This window comes from Rhineura floridana, chromosome 8, assembly GCF_030035675.1.
Source record: "Rhineura floridana isolate rRhiFlo1 chromosome 8, rRhiFlo1.hap2, whole genome shotgun sequence".
In the NCBI taxonomy this organism is placed as follows: domain Eukaryota; kingdom Metazoa; phylum Chordata; class Lepidosauria; order Squamata; family Rhineuridae; genus Rhineura; species Rhineura floridana.
This window is the reverse complement of record NC_084487.1, coordinates 116,962,990-116,989,234: the sequence shown is the minus strand read 5'-3', so window position 1 is coordinate 116,989,234 and position 26,245 is coordinate 116,962,990. Positions and strand designations below refer to the sequence as shown.

The 26,245-nt window shown below is 39.9% G+C and overlaps 2 protein-coding genes across 5 annotated transcripts in view; one reads left to right on the top strand and one right to left on the bottom strand.

Annotated features, from left to right (window-relative positions):
- Positions 1-26,245, top strand: part of FGFR1OP2 (FGFR1 oncogene partner 2) — a 30,136-nt gene that overhangs the window by 2,522 nt on the left and 1,369 nt on the right. Inside the window, exons 2-6 of one of the 4 annotated variants that reach the window (XM_061582216.1) lie at positions 3,008-3,144; positions 9,362-9,479; positions 10,843-10,985; positions 12,994-13,107; positions 16,993-17,467. In XM_061582216.1, coding sequence (XP_061438200.1) covers positions 3,010-3,144; positions 9,362-9,479; positions 10,843-10,985; positions 12,994-13,107; positions 16,993-17,037 — 555 coding nt within the window. In that variant the 5' untranslated portion in view covers positions 3,008-3,009 and the 3' untranslated portion in view covers positions 17,038-17,467. Of the gene's footprint in view, positions 1-3,007; positions 3,145-9,361; positions 9,480-10,842; positions 10,986-12,993; positions 13,108-15,148; positions 15,447-16,992; positions 17,468-26,245 lie in introns of those variants that run through there. The other 3 variants (XM_061582215.1, XM_061582213.1, XM_061582217.1) reach the window with 3 other exon arrangements.
- Positions 20,606-26,245, bottom strand: part of TM7SF3 (transmembrane 7 superfamily member 3) — a 30,048-nt gene continuing 24,408 nt past the window's right edge. The window contains exons 10-12 of the mRNA XM_061582212.1: positions 25,538-25,635; positions 24,478-24,640; positions 20,606-23,683 (exon numbers count right to left, since the gene is read on the bottom strand). Coding sequence (XP_061438196.1) covers positions 23,421-23,683; positions 24,478-24,640; positions 25,538-25,635 — 524 coding nt within the window. The 3' untranslated portion in view covers positions 20,606-23,420. The remainder of the gene's footprint in view (positions 23,684-24,477; positions 24,641-25,537; positions 25,636-26,245) is intronic.

The window sequence follows — 26,245 nt, the reverse complement described above, 5'->3', positions numbered from 1 at the left end:
AAGGTAGGAATGGATTGTGACTGTAACTGAATTTCTAATGTGTTTTTCCAGTGTTGGCATTGGTTGAAGGGGTGCAGTGACTGCAGTCTACATAAGGCTATTGTAAAATAGGAATTTATGTAAATAGATCTGCAGTGATATTTTTGTTAAAGATTCTGGTTCATGAAATCACCATACAGCTTTTGTTTCTTTGCACACTTACTTTAAGACCCAATTCATGTGCTTTGTTTTTATGGATACAGTAGGGCCCCACTCATATGGCGGGTTACTTTCCGGACCCCCGCTGTAAAGCAAAAACCGCTGTAAAGCGGAACCCATTGAATAGAATGGCACGCGATGCCTGAAAACTGCCGTAAAAGCGGAACAAGTGCTGTATGAGTGGGGCTTTAGTCTAATTGAGACCGCTGTATTAGCGAATCGCTGTAAAGCTAATCATTGTAAAGCGGGGCCCTACTGTAGTAGATACTATGACTTGCATAATATGAATTGGATCTTAAAACAAAAACATTGACTAGAAACATTTGTATTGCATTGTTCCACATTCTGGAGAGTGACTATTCCTCGTATTTCAGAGTTAGTGTTTGAAGGATGCTTCCTTGGAACTATTTACATACTGAACATCCAGTGTGACTCTGTGGAATAAGTGTTTTGGGAAACTTTGACTAAAATTCTAGCTTAGCAAAGGACTTGCATGAGTGGTTTTGATGTATGGATCACTTCAAATGTGAGGTAATCTCAAGTATGATGACTTTGGGAATATGAAGAGTGACTGCTATCTACAAGGAAATGCCGATTCACACATAAAGAGTCTCAACACAAGATCAACCATATTATGATTCTGGCAGTAGCCCTCCACACTCCCCCATTTATTTGACTTCCTATATGAATAACGCTTATGGTCTCAAGGTGTTTTCACAAATGAAATTTAAACTAAGGCAGTCCTATGTACAATTCCTTTAGAAGAAGTGCATTTGATCATACTTGATCATACTTCAGAGTAAATACCAGGTTGTACTGGGATGCCAATGGATGCAGAGTAGAAAAGAACTCCATTCTAAATTGAATATATGTTCTAATCAATGTAACTTTTAAAATTGGATGGGATATGTCAAAACCTATTTTTTTATATTCTGCTTGTTTCCCATATGAGCTCAGAACAGCTAACAACAATAATAAAATATAAAAATGTAAGACGTAAACACAGTAAAACAATTGATAAAATTGACAATTAAAACACAATGCAGTGGACAACAAAACTATTAGGCTCCAGTTCAGTAATGCACAACAGGTCATCATTTAATGATGTTTTATTGTTCACTAATAACATCACCAGATGAAAGGGTAGGTCACGATGGACTTGTTGGATGAGGGACGGTCTCAGATGGCAACACCTGTCTGTTGCCCCTGCTGCTTTATATGGTTTAAATTGACCCATGTATCATATCTCCCCATATCCATGACCCTGCTAATGTTAGTACCCTGAGGCTTCCACCCTCTATCTCTTAGCTACATATTCCATTAAACTGGCCAACAGCCAAAACTTAGAAATCCCAAAAGACAGCCTACAATAATATTACTTGATATAAAGTGTGAAGTACAATACAGATGAGAAAGCAATATGGTAATCATATATCATTGCTATAAAATTTACTCTTCCTGTTAAAGTGCTAAGTACAGATATAATAAACAGCACTCTTCACTATAAATATAAAGTGTGTATAAGCTGCATTTAAAGTCTAGAAGTCTCCATGACATATCAGCACATTTAAATGTGTCACTTGTGAAATCTGTTCAGTCATGGGACCCATTCTGTAAGATGGCATTAAGGATCACTCTAACAACATTATATGGAAGATCAATTAAGTCAAGATTTAGATCAGTACATAGCAAGGCTGCAGTCGTAAGCATGTTGTTGTTATGTGTCTTCAAGTCAATTACGACTTATGGCAACCCTATGAATCAGCAACCTCCAATAGCATCTGTCGTGAACCACCCTGTTCAGATCTTGTAAGTTTAGGTCTGTGGTTTCCTTTAAGGAATCAATCCATCTCTTCTTTGCCCTTCCCCTTTTTCTACTCCCTTCTGTTTTCCCCAGCATTATTGCTTCTAGTGAGTTATGTCTTCTCATTATGTGTCCAAAGTATGATAACCTCAGTTTCATCATTTTATCTTCAAGTGATAGTTCTGGTTTAATTTGTTCTAACACCCAATTATTTGTCTTTTTCACAGTCCATGGTATGCGCAAAGCTCTCCTCCAACACCACATTTCAAATGAGTTGATTTTTCTCCTATCCACTTTTTTCACTGTCCAACATTCACATCTATACATAGAGATTGGGAATACCATGGTCTGAATGATCCTGACTTTAGTGTTCAGTGATACATTTTTGCATTTGAGGACCTTTTCTAGTTCTCTCATAGCTGCCCTCCCAAGTCCTAGCCTTCTTTTGATTTCTTGACTATTGTTTCCATTTTGGTTAATGCCTGTGCCAAGGTATTGAAAATCCTTGACAAGTTCCCTAATGAAATAAATGGGATTTTATTTTATATTAAGGTGTTATTGTAAAACTGCTATATAAATTATAAAAATGGACAACAATAATATGTGGCTTTTTTAGGAGGATGAGGAATCATATGCCTTAATTCTGAACAGTTTTTACTTATCATTCTGCAAGGTGATATGTTGAAAATGCTGCATGATGATTTATAGCTAAACAGTTTGTTGCCAGCTCCCTCATTATTACTGGCTTCTAGCCTGATGGTGAACCCTACTTTCCCCCCTCTGCATATTGATTTTCCAGAAACAATGGAACTTGAGCTGTACAAGAAATACATGTATTGTATACTTAGAATTGGGGGACTCCATGCATATTAAAATGCATTCTCAGTTGAGGAAGATACTACTTTTGAATGTTTCAGAAAATAGGAACGCACACTCCATACATCTTGGGAGTAATGGAATGGTATTTGTTATATAACAAAACCTTTTCCTATTTATTTATTTAAGAAATGAGTTGCACAATTGAGAAGGCCCTAGCTGATGCAAAAGCACTAGTGGAGCAGCTGAGAGAACATGATAACGCAGCAGAAGCTCTGATTGAACAAACTACAGCTCTCAACAAACGAGTGGAAGCAATGAAGCAGGTTTGTGGTCTCCTTTTAATTGTTCTTATTCAGAAACTGACTACTAAAATGTGGTCATTTAAGGTCATTTGCAATGGACTAGGGTAGCCTTTCCCAACTAGTGGGCCACCAGATGTTGTTGGACCACAATTCCCATCTTTCCTGACCATTGGCAATGCTGGCTGAGGCTGATGGGAGTTGTGGTCCAACAACATCTGGTGGCCCACTAGTTGGGAAAGGCTGGACTAGGGAGTAAAATGCATCATACAGCCAGTTAATTGTTTAATAAGGCATATGAACTAGTAAATGCTGTCTGTATATTGCGTGTGTGTGTATAGGAGAGAGGGCTTCAGCTTTTTGCATCAAGAATCTTTAAATTTGAAACCAGTTAAAGTTGTGTAGTGCTGTATAATCTTGTAAAACCTTGTGCATTTGCACCTGGGGTTTCTTGTGCATTAATTGTTCAGCTCTGATTAGATTTTCCTTGTATTGTTTAGAAGTGAAATCCTAGCTTTCTGGTTGTCACTAGGACATTTAACTGGTTTATTTCTAAAGGAATTTCTGTACCATATGTGTTTTTAAAGCTTCAATAGTCTTTTATCTGCTGGGACTTGCATACAAACACTCTCCCTAGTGAGTGCTTTCCCTTAGTGTGCTTATTTTTTAATTTAAACAAAAATAAAAATATTTATACTCTGTCTTTCCATCCATGAAGCTCATAAACTGGCTATAACAATATTAAAACTAGAATTAAAACATACTTAAAACAGCAGTGTAAAAGTGGTATAAAAAGGAATAGCAATATACAGCACAACATGGGCATAGAAATAACCAGTAACCTCTTGTCTGCAAAGTCATCTGAAACAGTAGCATTGTAACCTGCCACCTAAACCACATTAATGAAGGAGCCCAGTGAGTCTTCTTTGGAAGGGATTGTCATGGAGAGAAACCTTTATACCTACTGTGCTCATTTTGCATACATTCAAGTTGTAATTAAATTATCACAGACTGTATCTCCTTTTGCATTGCATTTCCATCCTACACCCATGTGTATGTATATCAGCCAACTGAAAACAGCAGTTCATAAATCTAATGAAGTAGATTTTAGTCCATGAAAACTTATGCCATAATAAATGTTAGTCTTTAAGGTGCCCCAAGACTTAGTGTTGCAGCAGAACCAACAAATACAGCTATCCCTCTCATCTACCATGTATCAGATGTTGGGGGCACTTTGCATATCACTCCTCTTAATCTGGTTTTGTGGGTACCTGGAAAAGGACAATGCTACAACAGCATTTATACTTGTTCAAGCTAGTCGGTATCCTATTCATAGTTGGCACCCTGTGGTTTATAACGTTATGGCATTTTCTGAACAGCATTCAGGATGTTCCTTTGCAGTGTCATTTCACCTAACCCTCCCCTTTATCTTATGGCGGATGGGTCTATAAGAGTGTATCGTTAAATTAGTGTGTTGTATACTTGGCAGATGCATGCATGTCTGCACTCTGTTCCTTGGTACATATTTCTGAGTTATTGGTCATGGTATATTATCCTAGTGGTATAGAGAGGCTGTTCCTTTTAACATAAATAGGATTGAGCTTGGTACAGCCTTGTAAATAAATCCACAAAATACCCACACAAACTTCTCCTAATTACTTGTGGCAAGCTGACACACTAATAAAAAAGGCAAGTCTCTTCCAATATATTATTAATTAATTAATTAAATTTATATCCTGGGCCTGCTCCCTAAAGGAGTCCAGGGCTGCAAAAAGAATTACAAAAAGAATCCCTCCCTGTTTACTTGGAGGTGATTCTTACCACAGGTGACCAGGTCAGTAACTTTTTATAAGCCTGCTTAGTGTTACAGTTATCCTGCTCTGTCCTTCTTCTCCCCCATATGCTTTAACCCCATCTGATTTTTGCTAGGTTTTCTGCTAGGTTACTTGATACAGTTGTACTATCTTCATATGTTATGCTGCTACAATCTTACATGTTCTGCTACACTCCTGCAGCACCCTGATATTGTATTGATGTGACTGCCCTTGCACCCAATTCTGTTCATTGTTTAATGTGCACAGCAAACCATAGGGTTGGCCTCTCAGGCTGTAATTAGTAAGCCATTTTATTCCTTTAGACCAGTAGAACTACCTAAAGATTTAAATACTTCATTCATTTTACATTTTGGATGAGTATGATGTACAAAGGGGGTTCTGATACTCATTTTTTATAAAAATGCATTGATTTTTGAAAATAGCCTTTTGATTAAAAAAAGGAACACGAGATAACAATATTGGTTGGGATACAAATATGTACTTTGCATATATCCATATTCAGTGGGACTTCTAATTAATTTTTTTAAAACAGCAGGCCCCCATGCCAAATTTGCAATCTGCTTTTCAAATTCTTCTCAGTTTGTAAAGCTGTATTCTGGCAGTATGGTCTGCTATTTCAGAAACAAAGGACCCAAGGCTGGAGCCAGGCATGACTGGGTCCTTGGGCACTAGCCTGGCCTGGGCCCACAGTACCCATCTGCACCTACCTCTCCTGCTGCTGTAAATGCCCTAAGGGGCTGATGCCCCTGCCACCATCTTGGTTGATGGCATGCAGGATCACGGAATGGGAGCGCTACCCACCCACCTTAAGGAGGGGCCCTCAGCCAGGGCCTGACCTGCCCACCCTCTAGCTCCGGCCCTGAGAGGACCAAAGTCCTCTTGAACACATGAGATTAGTGTTGGCTTACTAGGCCGTACTACCAATGTGTTTTTTCATCAAGTCTGAAATGTTTCAAGATGTATGGGAATGGAGCTGTGTTATCAGCTATGCCTGGCCTGAGAGAGCAGACATCCAAGGCCAGACAGGTTGTCATGGTAACGGGAGATAACAGCTGGGAAAGTTGTAACAGCCTGCTGCTGGTTCCTTCTTCTGCTGTCTGTGTCTTGTCTCTGAACTGAGAGCTTCTCCATGAAGGGGGGGAGAAACTCTACTTGTATCTATTCTCTTATGCCTTTGGCCGTAATGTCTTAGTAAAGACTCTTAAAACTTTCTCAAGCCTCTGTGAAGTTTCTTGCTCAACTTAACTCCAAAGTAACGTGTTGTTTCACGCAACAACGCTCACACATCAACAGGGTTATGGGCCCAGATCCACAGCGCGTTACACAGGAGTAAGTGGCTGGTCTGAACGGCAGACGGAGATCCAGAGGGCAGCTTGATTGATTGTGCCAGACAGAGGTGAGCAGAGATGGCTGCTGTAAACATGTCTGGAGGCTTGCCGATGGAACGACTTACGGAAAAGAATTATGGCAGTTGGAAGCCAAGGATGCGTGCTTTCCTAATAAAAGAGGATTTATGGGAAGCTATTGAAGGTACACCCCCTGCACCCCTTACAGCGGCCTGGACATGGAATGATGAGAGGGCGCAGGCTTTTATTACTCTGGCTCTATCAGACTCTCAACTACTACACGTGAGAGATGTTACAAACGCCAAACAGATGTGGGACGTGTTGGAGGCCCTTCATGTGCAACAGACCGCGGGATCTAGATTGTGTTTGGCACGGAAGCTGTACCAGATGCGCTTCACAGGTGAGTGCGAAATGAGTGAGCATCTCACGGAATTCAGGCGCTTGTTTGCTGAGTTACAGGATCGTGGAGTCGAACACTCTGAACTTCAGAAGACCTATTTGATCCTGGCTTCACTCGATGGGAGTTGGAATAATTTTGTTATGGGAATTGAAGCCATGCCCGATGGGGGGCTCAATGTTGCATTTATTGAGGAAAAGCTGAGCCAGGAATGGCAGCGGAGACAAGAGGCGAAGAAAAGTGCCGTGCCGAAGGAGGCAGTCGGAAGCAAGCAGGATTACAAGCAGGAGCAGCAGCGGCTAAAGGCTTGTTATGTCTGCGGAGCTCGTGGGCATCTCCAAAGAGACTGTGCAGTCAAGCGAAACTCCAGGGACGGAGGCTGGAAGACGCATAGCGGCAGTGTGAACTTTGTTTGTAAACAGAAGTCTCAAGATTTAGGACCTGTTGACTGGATTCTTGACAGTGGTGCGAGCCATATATTAATTACAGACAGGAGTTTGTTTTATTCGTCTACAGATGAGCAGGACTTTGTTCAACTAGCGGATGGATCGCGGAAAAATGTGGAGGCTCGAGGACTGGTGAGATTTGATAAGCTTGGAATACTGTCAGATTGTTTGTTTGTACCAGAACTGTCTCATAACATGTTGTCTGTGAGAAAACTGACCAGTTGTGGGTTTTCAGTGTTGTTTGACAGAGACAAATGTTATGTAATGAGGGGAGATCAAGTGTGCTTGCAGGGAAGCCTGAATGATTCCCAGTTTGCAATAAAGAGCAGTCAAGCAGGGTGTGCTGTGTTAAACGCTGAGGCACAGACACATCAAGGCTGCGTCCATGAATGGCATCAGAGGCTGGGGCATGCAAACTTTGACACGATAAAGAAAACCCCGATGCATAGTGAAAACATGCGTTTGAAAGATTGTGGACAGTTAGTGATGGATTGTGATGCGTGCCATAAAGCAAAAATGACAATTGCACCCATAAACCGGGAGGCTGAAAGGACCACATCAGCTCCCTATGAACTCATTCATGTTGATTTATCAGGGCCAATAAACACTTCACGAGGAGGTGCTAAGTTTTTTATGGTAGTGGTAGATGATTTTTCGAGATACACTCATCTTTATTTGCTCAAGCATAAAAGTGAAGCTGAGCAGAAGCTGAAACTGTTCATTAAGAGAATCGAAACTCAACATGGCACCATGGTGGGGGCTATGCGCTCAGACCAGGGAGGGGAATTCACGAGCAAAGCATTGAGTGACTTCCTTGAGAGTAAGGGAATAAACCAGAATTTCACAGCTCCGTTTAGCCCATTTTCCAACGCAACTGCTGAGAGAAAAAACAGGGTGCTTCAGGAAGCAATGAGAGCCATGTTAATGGATTCCAGTTTAGGGAATTCTTTCTGGGGAGAGGCAATCATGTATGCGCATTACATTCACAACAGGGTGTTACACAGTGCACTTGGAATGTCACCTTATGAGAAACTCACTGGGAGAAAGCCGAAAGTGCAACACATTCAGAAATTTGGAGCTAGATGCCGGGTCCACATTCCACAGGGAAAAAGAAGGGGCAAACTTGCACCCAGAGCACAACAGGGATTTGTTCTGGGGTTTCAGAATGCATATTTCAGAGTTTGGTTACCAGAAACACAGCAATTAATTCTGAGCAGAAGCATTAAAGTCTCAGAAAAGCCTTGGGATCAAAGGCAAACAGTCATTCTCACAGGGTCAGCTGACACACAAGCACAAACACAAGCACAAACATTAAATGAACTCATTTGTGGGAAACGAAGATCAAAGAAATGCAAGGCTGAGGAAATGGAATGTCCTGCGCAGGCTGTACCAAGCACCAGCTCAAATGGGGGGGCTGGGAGAGCAGAAGCTCTAGTGCCTTTGAGACGTTCTGAGAGATCTAACATTGGAAAACCACCAGAAAGATTTATGGTGGGATTAATAACCAGTCCAGGGATGCACAAAGAGGTTGAGATGGATCCTGAGACACTGTATCTGACTTGTGTTCAACCGAAGTTTAATAAAGTTTAAGCAGTACTGAAATGTAAACTGAATCTGTATGATGCAATGTATTGTAGAAATGTACTACTGTTATTGTTATTGTTGTAATGGATTTACAGACATGATGAAAGGGGGGAATGTTGGCTTACTAGGCCGTACTACCAATGTGTTTTTCATCAAGTCTGAAATGTTTCAAGATGTATGGGAATGGAGCTGTGTTATCAGCTATGCCTGGCCTGAGAGAGCAGACATCCAAGGCCAGACAGGTTGTCATGGTAACGGGAGATAACAGCTGGGAAAGTTGTAACAGCCTGCTGCTGGTTCCTTCTTCTGCTGTCTGTGTCTTGTCTCTGAACTGAGAGCTTCTCCATGAAGGGGGGGAGAAACTCTACTTGTATCTATTCTCTTATGCCTTTGGCCGTAATGTCTTAGTAAAGACTCTTAAAACTTTCTCAAGCCTCTGTGAAGTTTCTTGCTCAACTTAACTCCAAAGTAACGTGTTGTTTCACGCAACAACGCTCACACATCAACAATTAGTTGTGAATTTCTTGGATTCTGGTTGTTGTTGCAATCAAGTTCAACTTTGCTTTTAAATAGCAGAAATCTGATACCCTGTCTGCTATTCTCTATCTTTATAACATACGTACTTACTTTCAGTACCAAGAAGAAATTCAAGAACTTAATGAAGTAGCACGACATAGGCCCCGCTCTTCACTGGCATTAGGTATTCAGCAGGAAAACAGGCAGATCAGGGAACTACAACAAGAAAATAAAGGTGAGTAAAAATTCAATCTAAAAAGAATATCATTCTGCACCATTTTCATAGTTTATAATATTGAAGATCCAGTAATTGAGTATATTCAATAATTATATTCAATAACTGAATAATAAAAATGTTTCATTAATACAGACAGTCATTATGTACTAAAATACTATTACTCCATCTCTGATGTGCAGATGCACTGTTAAGCCAGAGTGAAACATTAGGTGGATGCTGCTTCCAAAGTAAATGGGATGAGAGTCTGATTGGACTGAATGTTCTAAGGAAACGTGCCAAGATGTTTGGATAGCTAGAGACTAGTGTAAAGAGGCTTGCTACCAAGTTAAAAGTAGGCAGGAATGCGGTGGTTGGGAGAGGGGTGAGCAGGTAATGTAATATGAGACACTATGCAGAAAGGATGGGTAAAAACACTTTTTCATGTGCTTATGTTCATATGCATTAATATTAATATCTGGGTATTTCTGTTATTTATATAAGTGGTGGCAAAAAATAAATTCAATTGAACCTTTTAAAAATTGTCAAATGCAAGATAATTTTAAACTTTGAAAACGTACTAATAAAAGGATTCTTTTTTTCCCTACTTCTGGGCGACAATATTGATGTAAGTCCTATTCGATTGAATAGAAACTCCTTCCATGTATGGGTTTTAGGAACTGGGGGTGATATAGGTTGTGATGGAATGTGTTCTACTGTAGCCAAATAATTTTTATTTTAATAGAGATTTTTAAAAAAGAAAGGGAAAAACAAAAAAGGTTAAAACATTTATGTGGTTTTTATGATTCGATTAAAGAATTTGCCATTTAGAACAAAAGAGCCACTTCTGTGACTGGTGTACCAACACATGCCTGCTTATCTTTTTATTGTAGTGCTAGGCATTTTCAATTCACAGTATCAGAAAATTGGGTTCATTTCATACATCTATCCTCCAATCTATCCTCCATTCTTTAGCAACTATAGTGAAATGGATGATTTTCTTGTAGTATAACCAGTTTGAGGATTATCGTTTATGGCTTGTATCCAACATTAGGTCTACTCTGAATGTAATTTAGTTGGATACAACCCAATTTATATGTAAATAGGGTTTCCTGTGTACATCTTGAGAGCCAGTGTGGTGTAGTGGTTTGAGTGTTGGACTACGACCTGAGAGACCAGGGTTCAAATCCCCACACAGCCATGAAGCTCACTGGGTGACCTTGGGCCAGTCACTGCCTCTCAGAGGAAGGCTATGGTAAACAACCTCTGAATACCATTTACCATGAAAACACTATTCATAGGGTCGCCGTAAGTTGGGATCGACTTGAAGGCAGTTCATTTCATTTTTGTGTACGTGTTAAATGTGTTGAATTTACTTTGACAGAATTACGCACTTCTCTTGAAGAACATCAGTCTGCCTTGGAGCTAATAATGAGCAAATACAGAGAGCAGATGTTTAGATTGCTCATGGCCAGTAAAAAAGATGACCCAGGTATAATAATGAAGTTAAAGGAGCAGCATACTAAGGTAGTATACCTTTGAAAATTCTGTAAGCCTCTGTAGTATAATGTTTTATTTAATTACCTTCTGCTTTATACTACATACTGTAGTTTTACCTTCAGGTTTTACTTTTTTTACTCTAAGACTTGGAACTACATGATGGGCCAAGTTTCATTTTTAGATCCTGACCCCTCTTCTATTGCAGAGTGGCATTGGGAGAGGTCAATTTGCGAAGAAGTGGTGGGTAGCAAGAAGAGAACTTAATTCTTTCCTCACTCAGTACTTTCCCTTGTAACTCCTGATTTCCCCTAGCTATGATCTTGAGATCTGTATGTGTTTGTACTATACACAGCTAAACAAGTCTAATTACATATCATGAATATGTTTAGAGACAAAATATTGAAGACACTAAAATAACAATCCATTGTCTACTTCAGGTTAACTCCCCAAAGAGCTAAATGGAAACTTTTCAGTCCTTCTAGAAGCTGAAGCATCCTGCTTCGTTGAGTAGAAAAAATACTACTGAAAACTGTTTGCAGGCAAATCCAGTAGTCTTTTGGTTGCAAGCATAACACAGAAACCCAATGCAGAAACCTTTTTAGAAAAAATAGTATGTTTTAGCACATAACAATGTTCAAGGTGCTGAATTAACCTAAGCCTGCAAAGATGTATTAAGCTGTATTTTGTGGCATTTGTATGGTGCTTTTTCCTTTGCTGCAATATTAAAAAGCATGACATAACCACTCTGTTGTGCATTAAATGTATAACTTCATCCTCTGTGACCAAAGAACTGGATTGTTTTCCTGAGGGTTGATATCTCAAGAGGCCTAAGCAGTTGTTTACTGAAGCTAATTTAACAGATTTGTTTCTGCAGTTTGAATGCTTTGTATACAGTTCTTCCTAAATTAATATGCCATATTATTGCTAGGTAAGATGGATCAGTTCTCAAAAAACGGGTTGCAACTCCTGTGCTCACATGCATGCTATCATGAGCCACAGGCGCTGCCAGGCATGGGTTGGCAGGCTGTGGGCGGATTGGGGAGGGGAGGCTGAGACACTGGAAGAGAGGCTGGTGATGGTGGGGGAAGTCCTCTCCTTTTCCAGAACACAGCAGAGGCATTAGTTTTAACACTCTGTTCCCTTCCTGTGGGGTCTGGGGTGGGTGCCAACCCACAGGCTGAGGTGGATGAACAGGATTTGGAAGGGGAGGCAGGCTCAGCCTTGTCTCCCAGGACCAGGCAGTGCCTCCAAAGAAGGGAACAGACTTGCCCACCTAGATGTAGTGTGTGCCTGCAAGCTCAACGTTCCCACAAGGCAAGGGAATCTTGCTACTGAGTACACAATGTCTTGATTTTAAAAGGTTAGCAGGTGGGGATGGGAATTCATTGGAACAACTCTTGGCCTCTTGCAGTCTTGAACTTCTTCTTCCCCTGAGTTTGGACTCTTGAACCTTGGCTCCTGCTCCTAGCCTAAGCTAGTCCCACTATCCTATCCCATAATAAGAGTTTGGGACTGCAATAACTCTTTGCCTGCTACTGAGTCTGTACTTTGCTTCAATAAAGTTTTCTTCCTTACTTCCAGTCAAGAGCTTCTGTCGTGTTTCGGGCAGGAGCCAATACACACACTACATTGTCATTGATGCCACCATGACTGTTGTACATAGGAGAAGTATAGTATAGGATTATACCATCATGGAAAAGTCAGTTGTTGGGAATGCATGTTCTCCTGAAGGCAACTCTAAATCAACAGCACTGAATTGGAGCAGCAGCTATTGGATCTGCATTATAATATAAAGAGATCTTGTGGTTTTGAAATAGGGAAAAGACATGATTGGAAAAAACAATCTTTAGTAATATCACTGTTATTCAAAAGGTAACAATAGTTAATTATGTTGGAAAGATCTGTAGGATTTTTTATTCCATATTTTCCTGAATAATAAGCTTTTCTTATTTACCAAATACACACATAATACTTAGTTGGCATTTTAAATTTGAAAAGTTACTAGCTGTTTTTATTTTTACTCTTTTTTGTTTAGGAGCTACAAGAACATGTGGACCAAATCACAGAAATGGCAGCAGTTATGCGAAAGGCTATTGAGATGGATGAACAGCAGGGTTGCAAAGAACAGGAACGTATTTTTCAGCTTGAGGTAAATTTTAAAGTCTGTGGAAATTCAAAAAGCGAGTAAGATGCTTTTAAACAGCTAAATTCAAAGCATTAGTAAGTGAAAGAAAAAATTTAAAGCACTAATAAATGATAATAAAGCAGTTCTGCCATGTGTCATGCTAGACTTTGGAAAGCATTTTAATATCAAAAGGCTTAAGGATTCCTTTTGTATTTTGAAAGACATCAGTCGCTTAGTGGAAGGCAAATATTTTACATAAGTAATCTTAAGGTACACTCTTAATTACATTCTTAGTTGTTACACTTAATGAAGTAAATAGACTCCCTTTATTATGTAAAAATCACATTTAGCACCTTGATCCTAAGGTTTGGTTTTAGTTGCAGTGGCACAAGCAATGGTTTGTGCTGCTGTAGCTAATTTTTTTGGTCCTGTGACTGGAAGATGGGAAACCGCTGGCTGTTTCCAGTGGCATATTCTAGGAAACAACTTAATGGGCAGCCAATTCAGACCTACTGGGAAATTATAGTTCCCTGTATGTGCCTCAGGCTCATTCCTTTCCTTCTCCTTCTCATAGCTGTGTGAGGAGATCAGAAGCTCTCTCTTTTAAAGTAATCAGAGTTCCTTGTTACCAAAGTTTGGATGTAACTATGGCTTCTTTAAAATGTGCTTTGTTGGAACAAGTCAGGATCAAATAATGGTTTCATATTCTGGCGTATTCCAATAAACCACATGTTAAAGAAGCCATAGTTACCCTAGTTTGGATGTAATGAAGAATTGTAATTAATTTAAAAGCAGAAGCTTCTAATTTTTTTTTCTTGTAACTGCACTTCAACAGGGGAGAGAAAGGAGGATGCATTAGCCCAAGGCACAAGAAACTATGTTTTCTCATCTTTGAAACCTTAAAATTAAATTTCTTACTCATATTTTCCCAATGGTTCAAGCAATGAAGGAAAAGCGCTAGTTTGTCTGCTGATGCCTGCCACTGAAAATATTTTCCAAGCTTGAGTCCTTTTGAAATTTAGCCATGATCTCTGTATAGGCTCAGAGGCATTTTTTCTTTATAATTTCACAAGTTACAGAGTGGAGAGAGAAGTTCACCCATGTGGCTTCATTGGGATTGGCAAAGACAAAAGCTCTCTGGAGAGAGTTGCAGGACACAGCTGACTTCCTCTAAATGAGAGGTGCATCACCCCAAATCCTGCTGAGCTGAGGAATTAGGAATTTTTACTCCTGGACTTGCTATCAAATTATTTCAAGCAACTTGCCACTTAAACTAAATGATACAGCATTAAAAACAAAAGTTCAAGCTTTAAAGTTGGGATACCAGCCAACCTGACTATTTATTACTTGGCCATGGTCAAATACCAATTATAACAATGCCTTGTGTAAGCTTGATTTTTCTTTTTTTCACTTTTACATACTGCGTTTCTGCCAATGTACTCAAGGCAGTTTACAGTTTCAAAAATTAGATAATACCTTTCCCATCCTTTGGATCCCCAGATGTTGCTGGACTACAACTCCCATCAGCCACAGCCAGCATGTGCAATGGACAGGAATTACAGGAACTGGAGTCCAGTAACATCTAGGGACCCAAAGGTTGGAAAAGACTGTAATAGACACTAGAGAGGGAAACATAGGAAGACAAGAAAAACACAGATATCATGCCAGCTGTAGTAGGTCCTAGCTGAGCTGCTCTCTCCTTTTCTTCTAATGAAGCCAGGTGGAAAGTTCTTTTTACATGTCACTTAAACAGTGTTTATAATTGCTTTTATCTCCAGCTTGATCCAATTTACTTTTAGTTTAAGCATTGTAAGTATTTATACTCTTATAAGCTAATAAATGTAATAGAAAAATTGTTTACATCAAAGAATATTCCTGTTGAAAGTATATTCTGGAGTAGAGTTTGAGACAGCTTAGGGATGAGACTTTACCTGTGTTTGTAAAAAATACTTCCTTTTAAGTGCTTGAAATAACATATTCCCTCCATAATTTCTTTGTATTTCTTGCAAATATTATTTCATGCTTTGCCATGCTACATTTAGAAGCACTGTTTCCTTGATTACAGCAGGAAAACAAAGGACTGAGGGAGATCCTGCAAATAACTAGAGAATCATTCCTGAATCTCAGAGATGATGCATCAGAAAGTACATCTCTGTCAGCGTTAGTAACAAACAGCGACTTGAGTCTCAGGAAGAGTTGAAGATCCTGTGGAAACTTTGGCCACTGCACATAATATCATCAAATATCAGGGTACACTTGTTTTCCAAGTGCAGCCTTGACAAGTTAATGCATCCTAATTCAGATGACAATTTTATACTTTTTATACCATGTACAGTACATTAAAAGCAATTTATTTAAAATCATTATTAGTCTCCAATCTTAATTAATACCAGAAACATAATTTCTATAGGAAACTGGCTAATGTCACTGGAAGTTTTTAAATAGCACCATGCAGAACAGCTGAAAAACTAGACACAGATATTCAGAAGGTTCAAACTACTGGTCATACAGGGTGCATACAAATGTACAAAAAACCCAGAGAAGTTCCTGCCCTCTAGGGCACATTCAGATTATCAATTTGCATACATACTTATTCCCTTCATGGAATGAACTTGAGTGAAATCGGTTGGCTTGAGCAGTACTGATTGGCTAACACCTATAGTCAGTGTGGGCCCCAAGTCAAGTTACATTTTACAGATGGGTTGTATTTTTTTTTTAAAAGGTACAAAAGAAATGTTAATGCATTAACTTTTTTTAAAGGTACAATTCATGTGTAAAATATAACCTATCCGATGGGAAGAGAGGAAGTTGGGTTTGTCTTGTAGAAATCACTGGAGTAATTGTCCATATCCATAAACATTGGTCACTAATGGTTAAAAGCAGAAGGCTGGCTTTTTAGATTTAATTAAATTAGAGATAGCCAGCATCAAACCTACTTGTAAACAAGTGAGTAACGGAATGAACTTCAGGTTGTGAATCCACTATTTTGTAACTTCTATAACATGTGCATTTTTCAAAGACATGTAGGAAGTGCATAAGAATTTTTCATAGTATTTTTCTAGATCAAGAATAATTTTACTCAGCTCCTTAATGTGAAGCACGTCATTTTGTCCCACCGTAAATAAAGCACTGAAGCTTGGATCCAATTAACTGTCTACAGTGTTTGTGTGTGCTCCCACTTCCCACTGAAGCTCTATATACCTTCTGAGGAGTCTCCAAAATGGTGTACATAGGGCTGCTGTCCAGGTTGTGGAGAGAATACCTTTTATTGGTGCCTTCCAGTGGTGCATGAGAAACTTGGGATCCAAGCCTAAATATAGGAGCCACTCATCTTTTAAAATGCATTCAGGTTTCAGTAAGAGGGTTTTTTTTTAAAAAAAAACAAGGCACCTGGAACATCTATTTCTGTATTTTGGAATTGATAAATTTGCTCTGATTTGCTCAAATTCCATGACCATTTGCCACTCATCAACAAATATTAAACATTTGATAAGAAATTCCATTCTTCAAGAAGACGAGCTTCAGTTCTTCTGAAGTATGCTCTTCTAGCAACCATCTACTGGACAAATGGAAATTCTTTAATTGCAGGAATGTACATTAAAAATTGAACAGTTTAAGGTGGGATACGTCTTTGAGACAGTACAGTCTAGAACTAAATCTGATTGGATAACATAAAAACATCTAAAATAGAACAGTTAATTGTGGTAGGCGCTAAAAAGAACCTTAAAGTAACTGAAAAATGAACATCATTTATTATTACTTTAGTGCTTATGGTGTACTACACAGTGGAAAGAAACTTGTTTACAATTTATGCTTAGAAATTTTATAATCTGACTTTTCCAAACAAACTCTTGGTCAAAGAAATATTAGCCTAAGCACAAACTTTTTGTATAACTTTTTTTTCTCCAGGTGGACAAGAGTGGAATTTCTGGAAGCTTTACTTATCCTCTGTAAATTCTAAAATATTTTTGTAAATAGGAATTTAACAAACACTTATTTTCATTATATTTGGAATGTAAAGTGCTAACTACCCTCCTTGCATTTGGTATAGGGCTGTTAAAAGGCAATCTTTTCCAGAAATCTTATTTTGTAAATGTGAAAATATCCAGGCTTGTAGAATGGATGTAGCTGTTGACTCACCAGTAATTCTTTATGGAAAAAGATAATTGAGTAATGATTTGTAAAGGTAAATTAGTGTGATTGTCTAGTTCAAATCTTTGACTGTCTTGAGTATCATTCTACTTGCCCAAAGCAGCATAATTAAGACTTTGATCAACTTTCCTTCAGTGTGGCATGAGTTTTCCATTCTCATTATATTTGTAATGCATCTGCTTGGAATGACCTTGAAAGACATACTGTAGAGTAAACTTATTTTTGCCAGTAAACTGCAGATGTTTCAACCATTCAAGTTTGTCAAATGCAATGCGAAGTGCCTGTTCTGGTATGGCCGGAATGGAGAACATGTGATCCTCCAGATCTTGCTAGACTACAAATCCTATCATCCCAGACCTGTGCCTATACTGCCCCCACAGTCGTGCCCCAAAGGAATCTGAGCAGGAGCACAGTTGGAGCAGGAAGTGGGGCAAGAAGCTACCTCTGGTTCAGCCCCTGTGCTTGTGCCAGGGGTGGGGAAGAGCATGCAGAGGTTATATAATAAAACCTCAGGGTGCATCCTATTTCTTCTTCTTCACAGGCTATGCCACCCAGCCGTCCTTCTGGTATACAGTATGAGATAAACTGGTCACCTTAGGTGGGGCCATGTAGGGTTTTTTTCTCTCTCTCCTGTAACTGGTCTGCAAAGCTTTTTTGTCTATTCCATGCTGCAGTACTGTGAGGTGCAGTTAGTGGTGGGAGCCTGATAATTAGGTTGATTGGTTTAATTCAGTCAATTGGCAGGTGTCGGAGGGGAAGGGAAGAGGTACTAAAGGAGAGTACTCTGAGGTACTTTTCAGGTGAATGATTCCAGAGTCCTGCTCACACAGCTCTGGGACCCATTGGACAGGGTATGAGCCACTTTTCAGATTAACCTGTATCACTTGCTTTGAGTTGTACAGCTGAAAGGGTGTGGGAATTGGGAAGGTCTCCCTCCTCACTTGAAGGGGTGTGGCAAGGGGAAACAGCAGGAATTAAAGTCACCTTTTCACCCCTGCAGGGTAGGCCCACCCAATCAAGGCAGACTTAGGACCCTGATAGAGGGTTTAAGATTTCCTACACATTTTCCCCCCATGCAGTTGAGAAGTTCTTATAGTTGTAGTTAATAATGTGGCCCTAGTTTATCTCATATCTTGTGTCTGCCTCTTTATTTTCCTGTCTCCTGTTCTGGCTGGGGCTGATGAGGAAGTTGTTGCCTTCCAACTCCCATCCCCATGGTATAGCAGGAGCCTTAGTGACTTAACTACCAAATTCGCAGTTTGTTAAACACAGCATTGGTCTTGCAGACACAAGTGGAAGCATTTCCTGTTGGTTTTCACTTCTACAAACTGCAGTTAGAAATGAGCTTGCAAGAAAAATGTAAGGATCACTATGAAATGCAAGTGTTATAAGAGAAGTCTGATTAAGAGTTGGTGTGCTGGACAGTGTGTACATTGTGCTAGAACTACACTTCCATACCAAAAACAAAATCTGTATGAACTGTGCCTACCTGCACAAAGTTTTAGTTTGTATAATTCTACTTTTCCTAGTCAGGCTCTAGCAGTGATCTTGGGTGGTGAAGCTTTTCCCCACAGCACTGTGGTATGAGACTAGAGCAGGCATCTCTACTCATTTTAAAATTATAAACTTTTTTTTTTTTAATAAGAAACTATTCTTAGATGAATTCTGCACCCAAACTACAGGAGGGACAGGAAAAGCATACTAGTAGTGGTGTTTCTCTGTAACAGTACATACGAGTCCAACAAGCCAGAAATCCCCAAAGGGGCAGACTCATGGTGGGTAGCAATACCAGGCCCCAATAATAATTTAGTACTGGAGATATATTATTGCTTCTAAGTCCAAAATGCTCAGACTAGTCTTGAGATGGAGAATAAAATCGGGGAGACAGCTATAGGAAGAAAAGCAATAGGCAACTGTAGTTACCCTCATATATAGATAAATGTGTGTTCAAGTTATGACTAGTACAATTTCTAGGTATCTTAAATCAAGGAGGAACCTCAGACATGGGGACCCAATGTGGCCCTCCAGGCCTCTCCTCAGCCATATCCCTACGCACTTCTGGCACTGTGATAATGCGCTCACTTGCTTTGAAGAATGCAGGGGAGTTTTAGAGGGTGTAGAAACCTCTGTCTTCAGCATAGCTGGAATGTAGCCTGTTCTATAGTTACATCCAGTTTTTGCCTCCAGCCCTGCTTGCACTTCATGAAAAGTTGCCCACAAAGGAATGTGGTCCTCAGGCTGAAAAAGGTTTGCTACCCTTGCCCTAAGTAACTGTACCCTAGAACAGTTGGTTATGGCACTGACTAGAAGGAAGGCAACCCTGGATTCAATCTTAAATGGTTCCTGGGACCTGGTACAAGATGTAAGTGTTGTACCAACTGAGAACAGTGGACCACAGTGCTGCCATATCCTCTATATATGTATTAAGTGGAATGTAATTTGAGTGGTTAAAGTGCACACTAACCAGCCATAGTAGACATGCACCAGGCCTCATGGAGAATTGTGCACACAACCCTCCTACGAATGGAATTCTGCACATTTCCCAAGGCCTGTTGGGAATTATGTATATTCACTGGGAAATGTGCACATCTCAAATGAATTCTGCACATTGTCTAGTCAGTATATATAGCCTCTAAGGGAAAAAATCCTATTCTATCTCTTGTTCAAAGTGTATCATGTACAGCCCCTGGGCTGTGTCCTGTGTCCAAACGTGGATTGTACTTTGTACAAAAATCTATTTCGCCTTTTTCGTGAGCAGCTTTCACTTCTGCCACAGGGAAGATTTAAACATGGCTCCCATGGTAAACCCAGCATTTTTCCAATCCAGTCAATCCCCAAGACCTTCTAGGTGACACATGGGAAAGAAATAAAACAAAACTCCAGTTGTCCCCCCCACCCCCGCAGCCTTTAAGTGGTCCCCTAAAGACTTTTTTTTCCTGCTTGGCTGTGTATGGACTTCATATACTTGTTCAATATTTTTAACATTTTTATTGTAAAGCTGCTTTTGGAAGGATTGAGCTAGAAATAAGAGAAAGTACTAACAGTAACCATGAAAAGATGCATGATATGAAACAGATTTAGGCCCATCAGTTACTACTACAATGGCAGCAAAATTCATTTGTACTTCTGTGATCCTAATATGTAGGAGGTTTCCATACAGAGACCAATAATTGCAGTAGTAATGTTTGCTGCAGTTACATATTCATTTACTTTGCAAAAAAGAAGTGTGTTTTCCATGCCTTCATTTGGACAAACACAGATCGGCTACCCTCTCTTCTAGATAAAAGCACAACACCTGACAGAATGAACTCAAATTCATTGATCAGTCCCTAAACAGTAATAACACTCGGGGAGCTCATATAAACAGCACTTCAGTTTCAAGCACATCTTTATTGTAAAAAGGAATAGAAAATGAGTTGTTATATTTTTGCAGTGTAAATCATGGCAGTTATAAAAAAAGTAATCATGGTCAGTTGTTTTATACCAAAGTCTGACCCAAGCAGCCAATACAAAACCATTATCCTCAGTACTAAAAAGGTGGCCAGATAACCAATATGAAGCTGCTCTTGGCATTTTTACACCTTTCACTTTTCAACATTAAAATGAAATTGATCTCTGTATAGCTGCCAAGAACTATGGACTTTTCCATCTTTTATCAACTCTATTGCTTTCAATCCAATTGTTAGCCTTTGGTCCATTTGACATGTCAAAGGCTTACAGCTCTTCAAACAGCTTTACAGCTCAGGGTGAAATCCAACACTGCACAAGCAGACCTCACCTTCCCCTTCTTCCCCCTGCAACCCCCAAATCTAAAATCCCCCAGAACAGATTTTGAGGGTGTATGAGGGACTATGGGGGGGAGGGAGGAGAAGATGAAGTCCTGTTGCACAAGCAGGAGTCCATTATGTTCCTATACAGACATTGAATATAACCCACAGCTTTTGCTTAATCATTTGAGCCAGTACGGGAGCTGCTGGGATGAAACCTGGAGATCCACATTGTGGGTGGGATCCAATGCTAGTCCTACTCACTATAGACCCATTTAAGTTATTAGACATTATTAACTTAGGTTCATTAACTTATGGGACTGCTCTGAGTAGGACTTAGTTGAATACAACCCAGTATCTTTAAATTCCTTAATACACACAAGGCAACAGCAGAAGCATCTACCCTGTATCCCTTATCCAGCACATCTGGAGTCTTGTTATATTAGGCAGGGAAGAGGTGAACATCAGGGCCAAGAGAGGAATGGATTGCATTATGTCCTCTGCACTGAGGACTAAACAGTTGCAGTGGTTTCCACCACTTAGGCCTGAGATACAACTTAAGCATAATGTTTATAAAATCAGGCAAGTTCAGATGCACACCCTGTGAGCGACTCTCTCATTTAAAGGTGTCTTAACACAGCAGCTTTCCTGGTCTGAGAGCACAGTCATTGCATTTTGTGCCAACAAGCCTACTCACCCCATCATTACTACTAAAATTTACAAAATTACACACAAATGACACAAACAGCAACTCCAGAAAACATCAATATGGAACACAACAGATCCTTGTTATACATTCAGGTTGTATTTGAACAGAAAGGGGAGACAATAGGAGAAAGTAGTCTTCTGTCCTAACACCACGTGTGTGCATGAGAAAGAAAATGTAAATTATATACCTAGTGCCAGGTTCTGTAGTGATGGGCCCCCTGCACCTTGAATAGTTGTGTAAATCTGCAGGCACAGCTTTCACAACCACAGCAATAAAAGAGTGCAGTGGCACAAGTGGTTTGGACTGTCAATTACAAGGAACAGGTTTTTCAATATGGTATTTGTACTTTGCTACTAATTGCATTATTTGTATTTGCATTACTCTAAGCTAAGAGGTCATGTTGGAATGGGCCAACTCATAAGCTAAGGAGGCAACATCCAGCTGTGCAACATTTTATTAGGCTGGTACAGAACATCTCCCCTGCCCAAGCAGGGGCCAGCCTGTATATGAGCTGCCAAGCTAAGAGTAGGTGGCATGATAATATGTAAGCAGAAGAGGAACTTGAAATGTTTCTGTCCCCTCCACTCTGAACTAAGTGTCTCATATGCAGCCTTGGGAAACACCATCACTCCTGCTCTGAGCCTCTCAGTGACATATTGGCGGAGGGTGATTTGACACCCCTAAGCAGCTTGCCTGAGGAAGCTGACCACCCTGGGTTTCTATTGCGTTTTCTGAACAACAGTGCCCCAAATGCCTACAAACCAGTTTTAACTTTTTGTTTCAAAGGCAACAAGGACAGAGGGAAAACTTTTCAGTGACAATTAGTGTTGTGGCCAAGAGCAGTCCAATATAAAAAGGGACTTTAAAAAGCTGATATCAAGACTCGTCACAAGAACCAGCACCAAGGCTACTCATTATGTATTCCACCATTGTTCCTAATTAAAAGGGACCTTCAATTTCAGAATGCATTGAGAGACTATCTTTTGTTATAGCCTTAGCCACCACACTCACTAAAACCAGATTAACAGCCTGCTAGAGAACTGGGTCCTAAACTTAAAAATGTTTTTCTTCTCTTGGGCTTCAGAATCAAAATTACTAGATTTCCCCAACACAGAAAGTGAATGCAAGTTAACTGTTAAACAATTAAAAGCATTTTAGTACCGCCTGACATCTTAAAGTTATTGACTAGCAGTGATAGTGCAAGTTTAGAATAAACAGTTTTAATAGTGCCAAGGCCAGCAAAAGGCTGTTCTTCCATTGCAGCAAATCTCCAACTATTTTCTCCCATGCTTTGTGCAACTGAAACATATGCTAAAAGGGAGGCATTTCACACTGTGGTTGAAAAAATGAACTAGGCATGTGCTTGAAGTGTCCATTTCCCACCTCTCAGGGTTTTGAAGCTCTGATGTTCCACACCTGACCATTAATTCTCTCCCCCATCCTACCTATCCACCCCCATATATTCACATTTTGCACATATGTACACTCCATCCTTGAGTCTGTTGGTAGTTCATAACAAGTGCCTACATGCTACAGCGCAGAAAGCAGGTCATCAAGCAGGGCTTCTTTTAGTAGACTAGTGTTGATCTTCCTCCAGTCCATTCTTATTTCAGATGAGCAAGGTGAGGTAAGAGAGGAAGTTCTCAGTATCCCTGGGTGCTTGCTGGCTCCTGAAAATCCATGCTTGCATTTCTGAACTGCATCTCAGTTTATAAAAGCAGTGGTGTTCTTTCTCCTGCTGGCTGCTCTTTTTGGAAGAAGTCCTTGACCTGAGATAGCTTGCTATGGATCCTCTCTTTCAGGGGAGGTACATGATGGCTAGGATCTAGGATGTTAGTTATCCTGCGCTCTCTTTCAAGTCTCCATATCCGATAGGGGTGTGGGGGGAAAGGTGCTTCATGTTTTTCTCGGCGCAGCTGTACCGTGATTCCTCCAATTGCTAGCATTGCCCATACTGCCAAGAGGATGATGTCTACAAGATGAAGAAACTATTCAATTGGTAGTCCTGATCAAGTAAGATCTTTTCCTTCTTTTTCAGTAAGCCAGTAAAGACCTCATTTGCTCACTTAACCTAGCGTTCCTTCACAGTTTCTGACATCTATGGATGCATGCACACCATACATTTTAAGCACATTAGTTCCCCCAAAGAACCCTGAGAACTGTAGTTGAAGAGTGCTGGGAATTGTAGCTCTGCAAGGCATAAACAGTTCCCAGGATTCTCGAGGGGAAAATAATGCACTTTTAATGAATGGTACGTATGCAGCCTACATCTCCCATACTAACCCATCTCCTTTTTGAAATGCATCTTCACATCTAGTTTTTCCCAAAGACCTTGAAACTGCTACCCCCCACCCCACCCCCTTGATCCTTAACAGAGTAACAAGAGTGACTTGAGGTGTTCCTTAGAAGTGGCAAAAGGAGGTATGTTATGCTTCTGGTCTTGTCTGAAGAGGCAAGGTGTCGATTGTCCAATTCCAGGCAGGGCAAAACACATGCATCTCTTCCCTTTCCCTTCAGCCAAGACCCAGAACCTTGGGAAATGTCAGCAACATCATTCACCACTATTTGGAACATCCAATGCAGCTCTAAGTTAAGTGTACTTGCAATTGTATTCATAAGGCACAACTCCTTTCTGTTCCCTACTTCCATTCATCTAACTTGAGCTTGCAAACATTTTAGACAAGTTCTCTCCAAGGTTCTCAAGAGCAAGCCTCCAATCGAGGAAATATATAGCCTTTCCCATCACTCATCTGAAGACACACTCACCATTACGCTGAAAGGGCACCCCGGTGTAAGTGCTTCTGAAGTCTTCATTTAGAATCCTCCGAAGCAGGTCTATACCAATATAGGACAGACTTGTGTACAAGTAACATGCTGTAGCCAAGACTATTGTGTAAGATCCTATTATGCCACATGTCAAGATGTTCAGCTGAAGAGAGAGATCAGATCGTGAATGCCTTTGAAATTCGGCCAGCCACAATCTATACAGGCAGAGTTTTGTAAAGCACCATCTGGACAGCCACAAATTCCTTATCCCTGAATTAGTGTTTTTTTTTAAAAAGCATCAAGTGAAAACTATTTAACTTGCATTGCAACTCATGGAGGTGTACAGAATAAAATATTAATTGCTAAAAATGCATTTAAGCAGAGGCAAAAATGTAGCCAGACTTAGCCAGTGTGTTTCACCAAGGATAGTGTTATGTATATAAACTGCTCTTCTACCAGAAGTTATACAATACAGGCATACCCCACTTTAACGTTCGCAATGGGACCAGAGAGTATACTTTAAGCGAAAATAAACTTTAAGTGAAGCAATTGTCTTCACTTGTACTGCACGCAATCACCACTAGATGGCAGCGGCGTCATGCCAATAAAGTACGTTATTGCGAAGCGCGCAAACATTAAGCGGGGCGTGGGGACGTATGGAGCATGTACATTATAGCGAGGCGACGTTAAGTGAAGCGACGTTAAGTGGGGTATGCCTGTATAGGAGTGAACAATTACAATAATATGCAGTCAAACACAAAACAAAGCCGGTCTCTGGGAATTGAGAGAGTTAGAAGAAAACATAATGGAACAGGATTTCATATATTGAAAGTTTGCTGAAACAACACTGCTTGCCTCTTACAGCTAAAAAAAGGAAGTATCCTGACAGATCTCCCTGGTTATCTCATATATACATAACATATTACGAATGAGAGTGAGGAAGCAAACTTTGGTTTTTCACAACTGTAAGGTGACAAGTTCAATTGCAGCATTCTGTCTGTCCTCACTCCAAAATGTACAAGAACTGAAGGTGAAACAATTTCACTAAAATGGTACTTACAACTCTAGGGCATCCAACAAAAACTATTGGGACTATCATGGCAATGCAACAGAAGGTCACCCAGAACACAGCATCATCCTGGAAAACTTTATAGTTTCCTGTGACAATATAGGATTCATAACATGAGTTAAAGACAATTCTAATCTAGTCTCTTAACAGTGTTCAAAACCAAACAGGGAGGTTTCTTGCAGTAGACTCATTTAATGCATCTGAAGGCCAATATCCACAGCCCAATTATTCTAGAGAAGTAACTGCATTTAAAGGGACGGCTGAGGAGCAAACTAATTGTGGAGTGTTGGCTATATACTTTCTTCCAAGTGGATGCTTGATAAAGCATTTGCTGAAGTGTGTCTGCATTCTCTACATTACATAACTTACCCAAGATTTGTAGCATTTACAAAAATCATGTATAAAATGTGAGCATTCACATAAATTTGTATGCAAGTCAATTGTAAGAAATACAGAATATTTTAGAGTGCAGTTTATTTTTATATAGCAGTTCTATCTATATGATATTAGTATATAAGATCATTTTCATGTAAGCCATCTTGGGAAGATTTTGCCCTAAAAGATAACATATAAATTTTTGAAATACATAGAAATCAAATAGACAACACTCTCCATTTTAATGCTACAATACTTTTGCTCTCAACAGGGCAACTGGTAGTGCCCTTCTCTTGAGACCTATATTACTGGAAATCAAAAGAC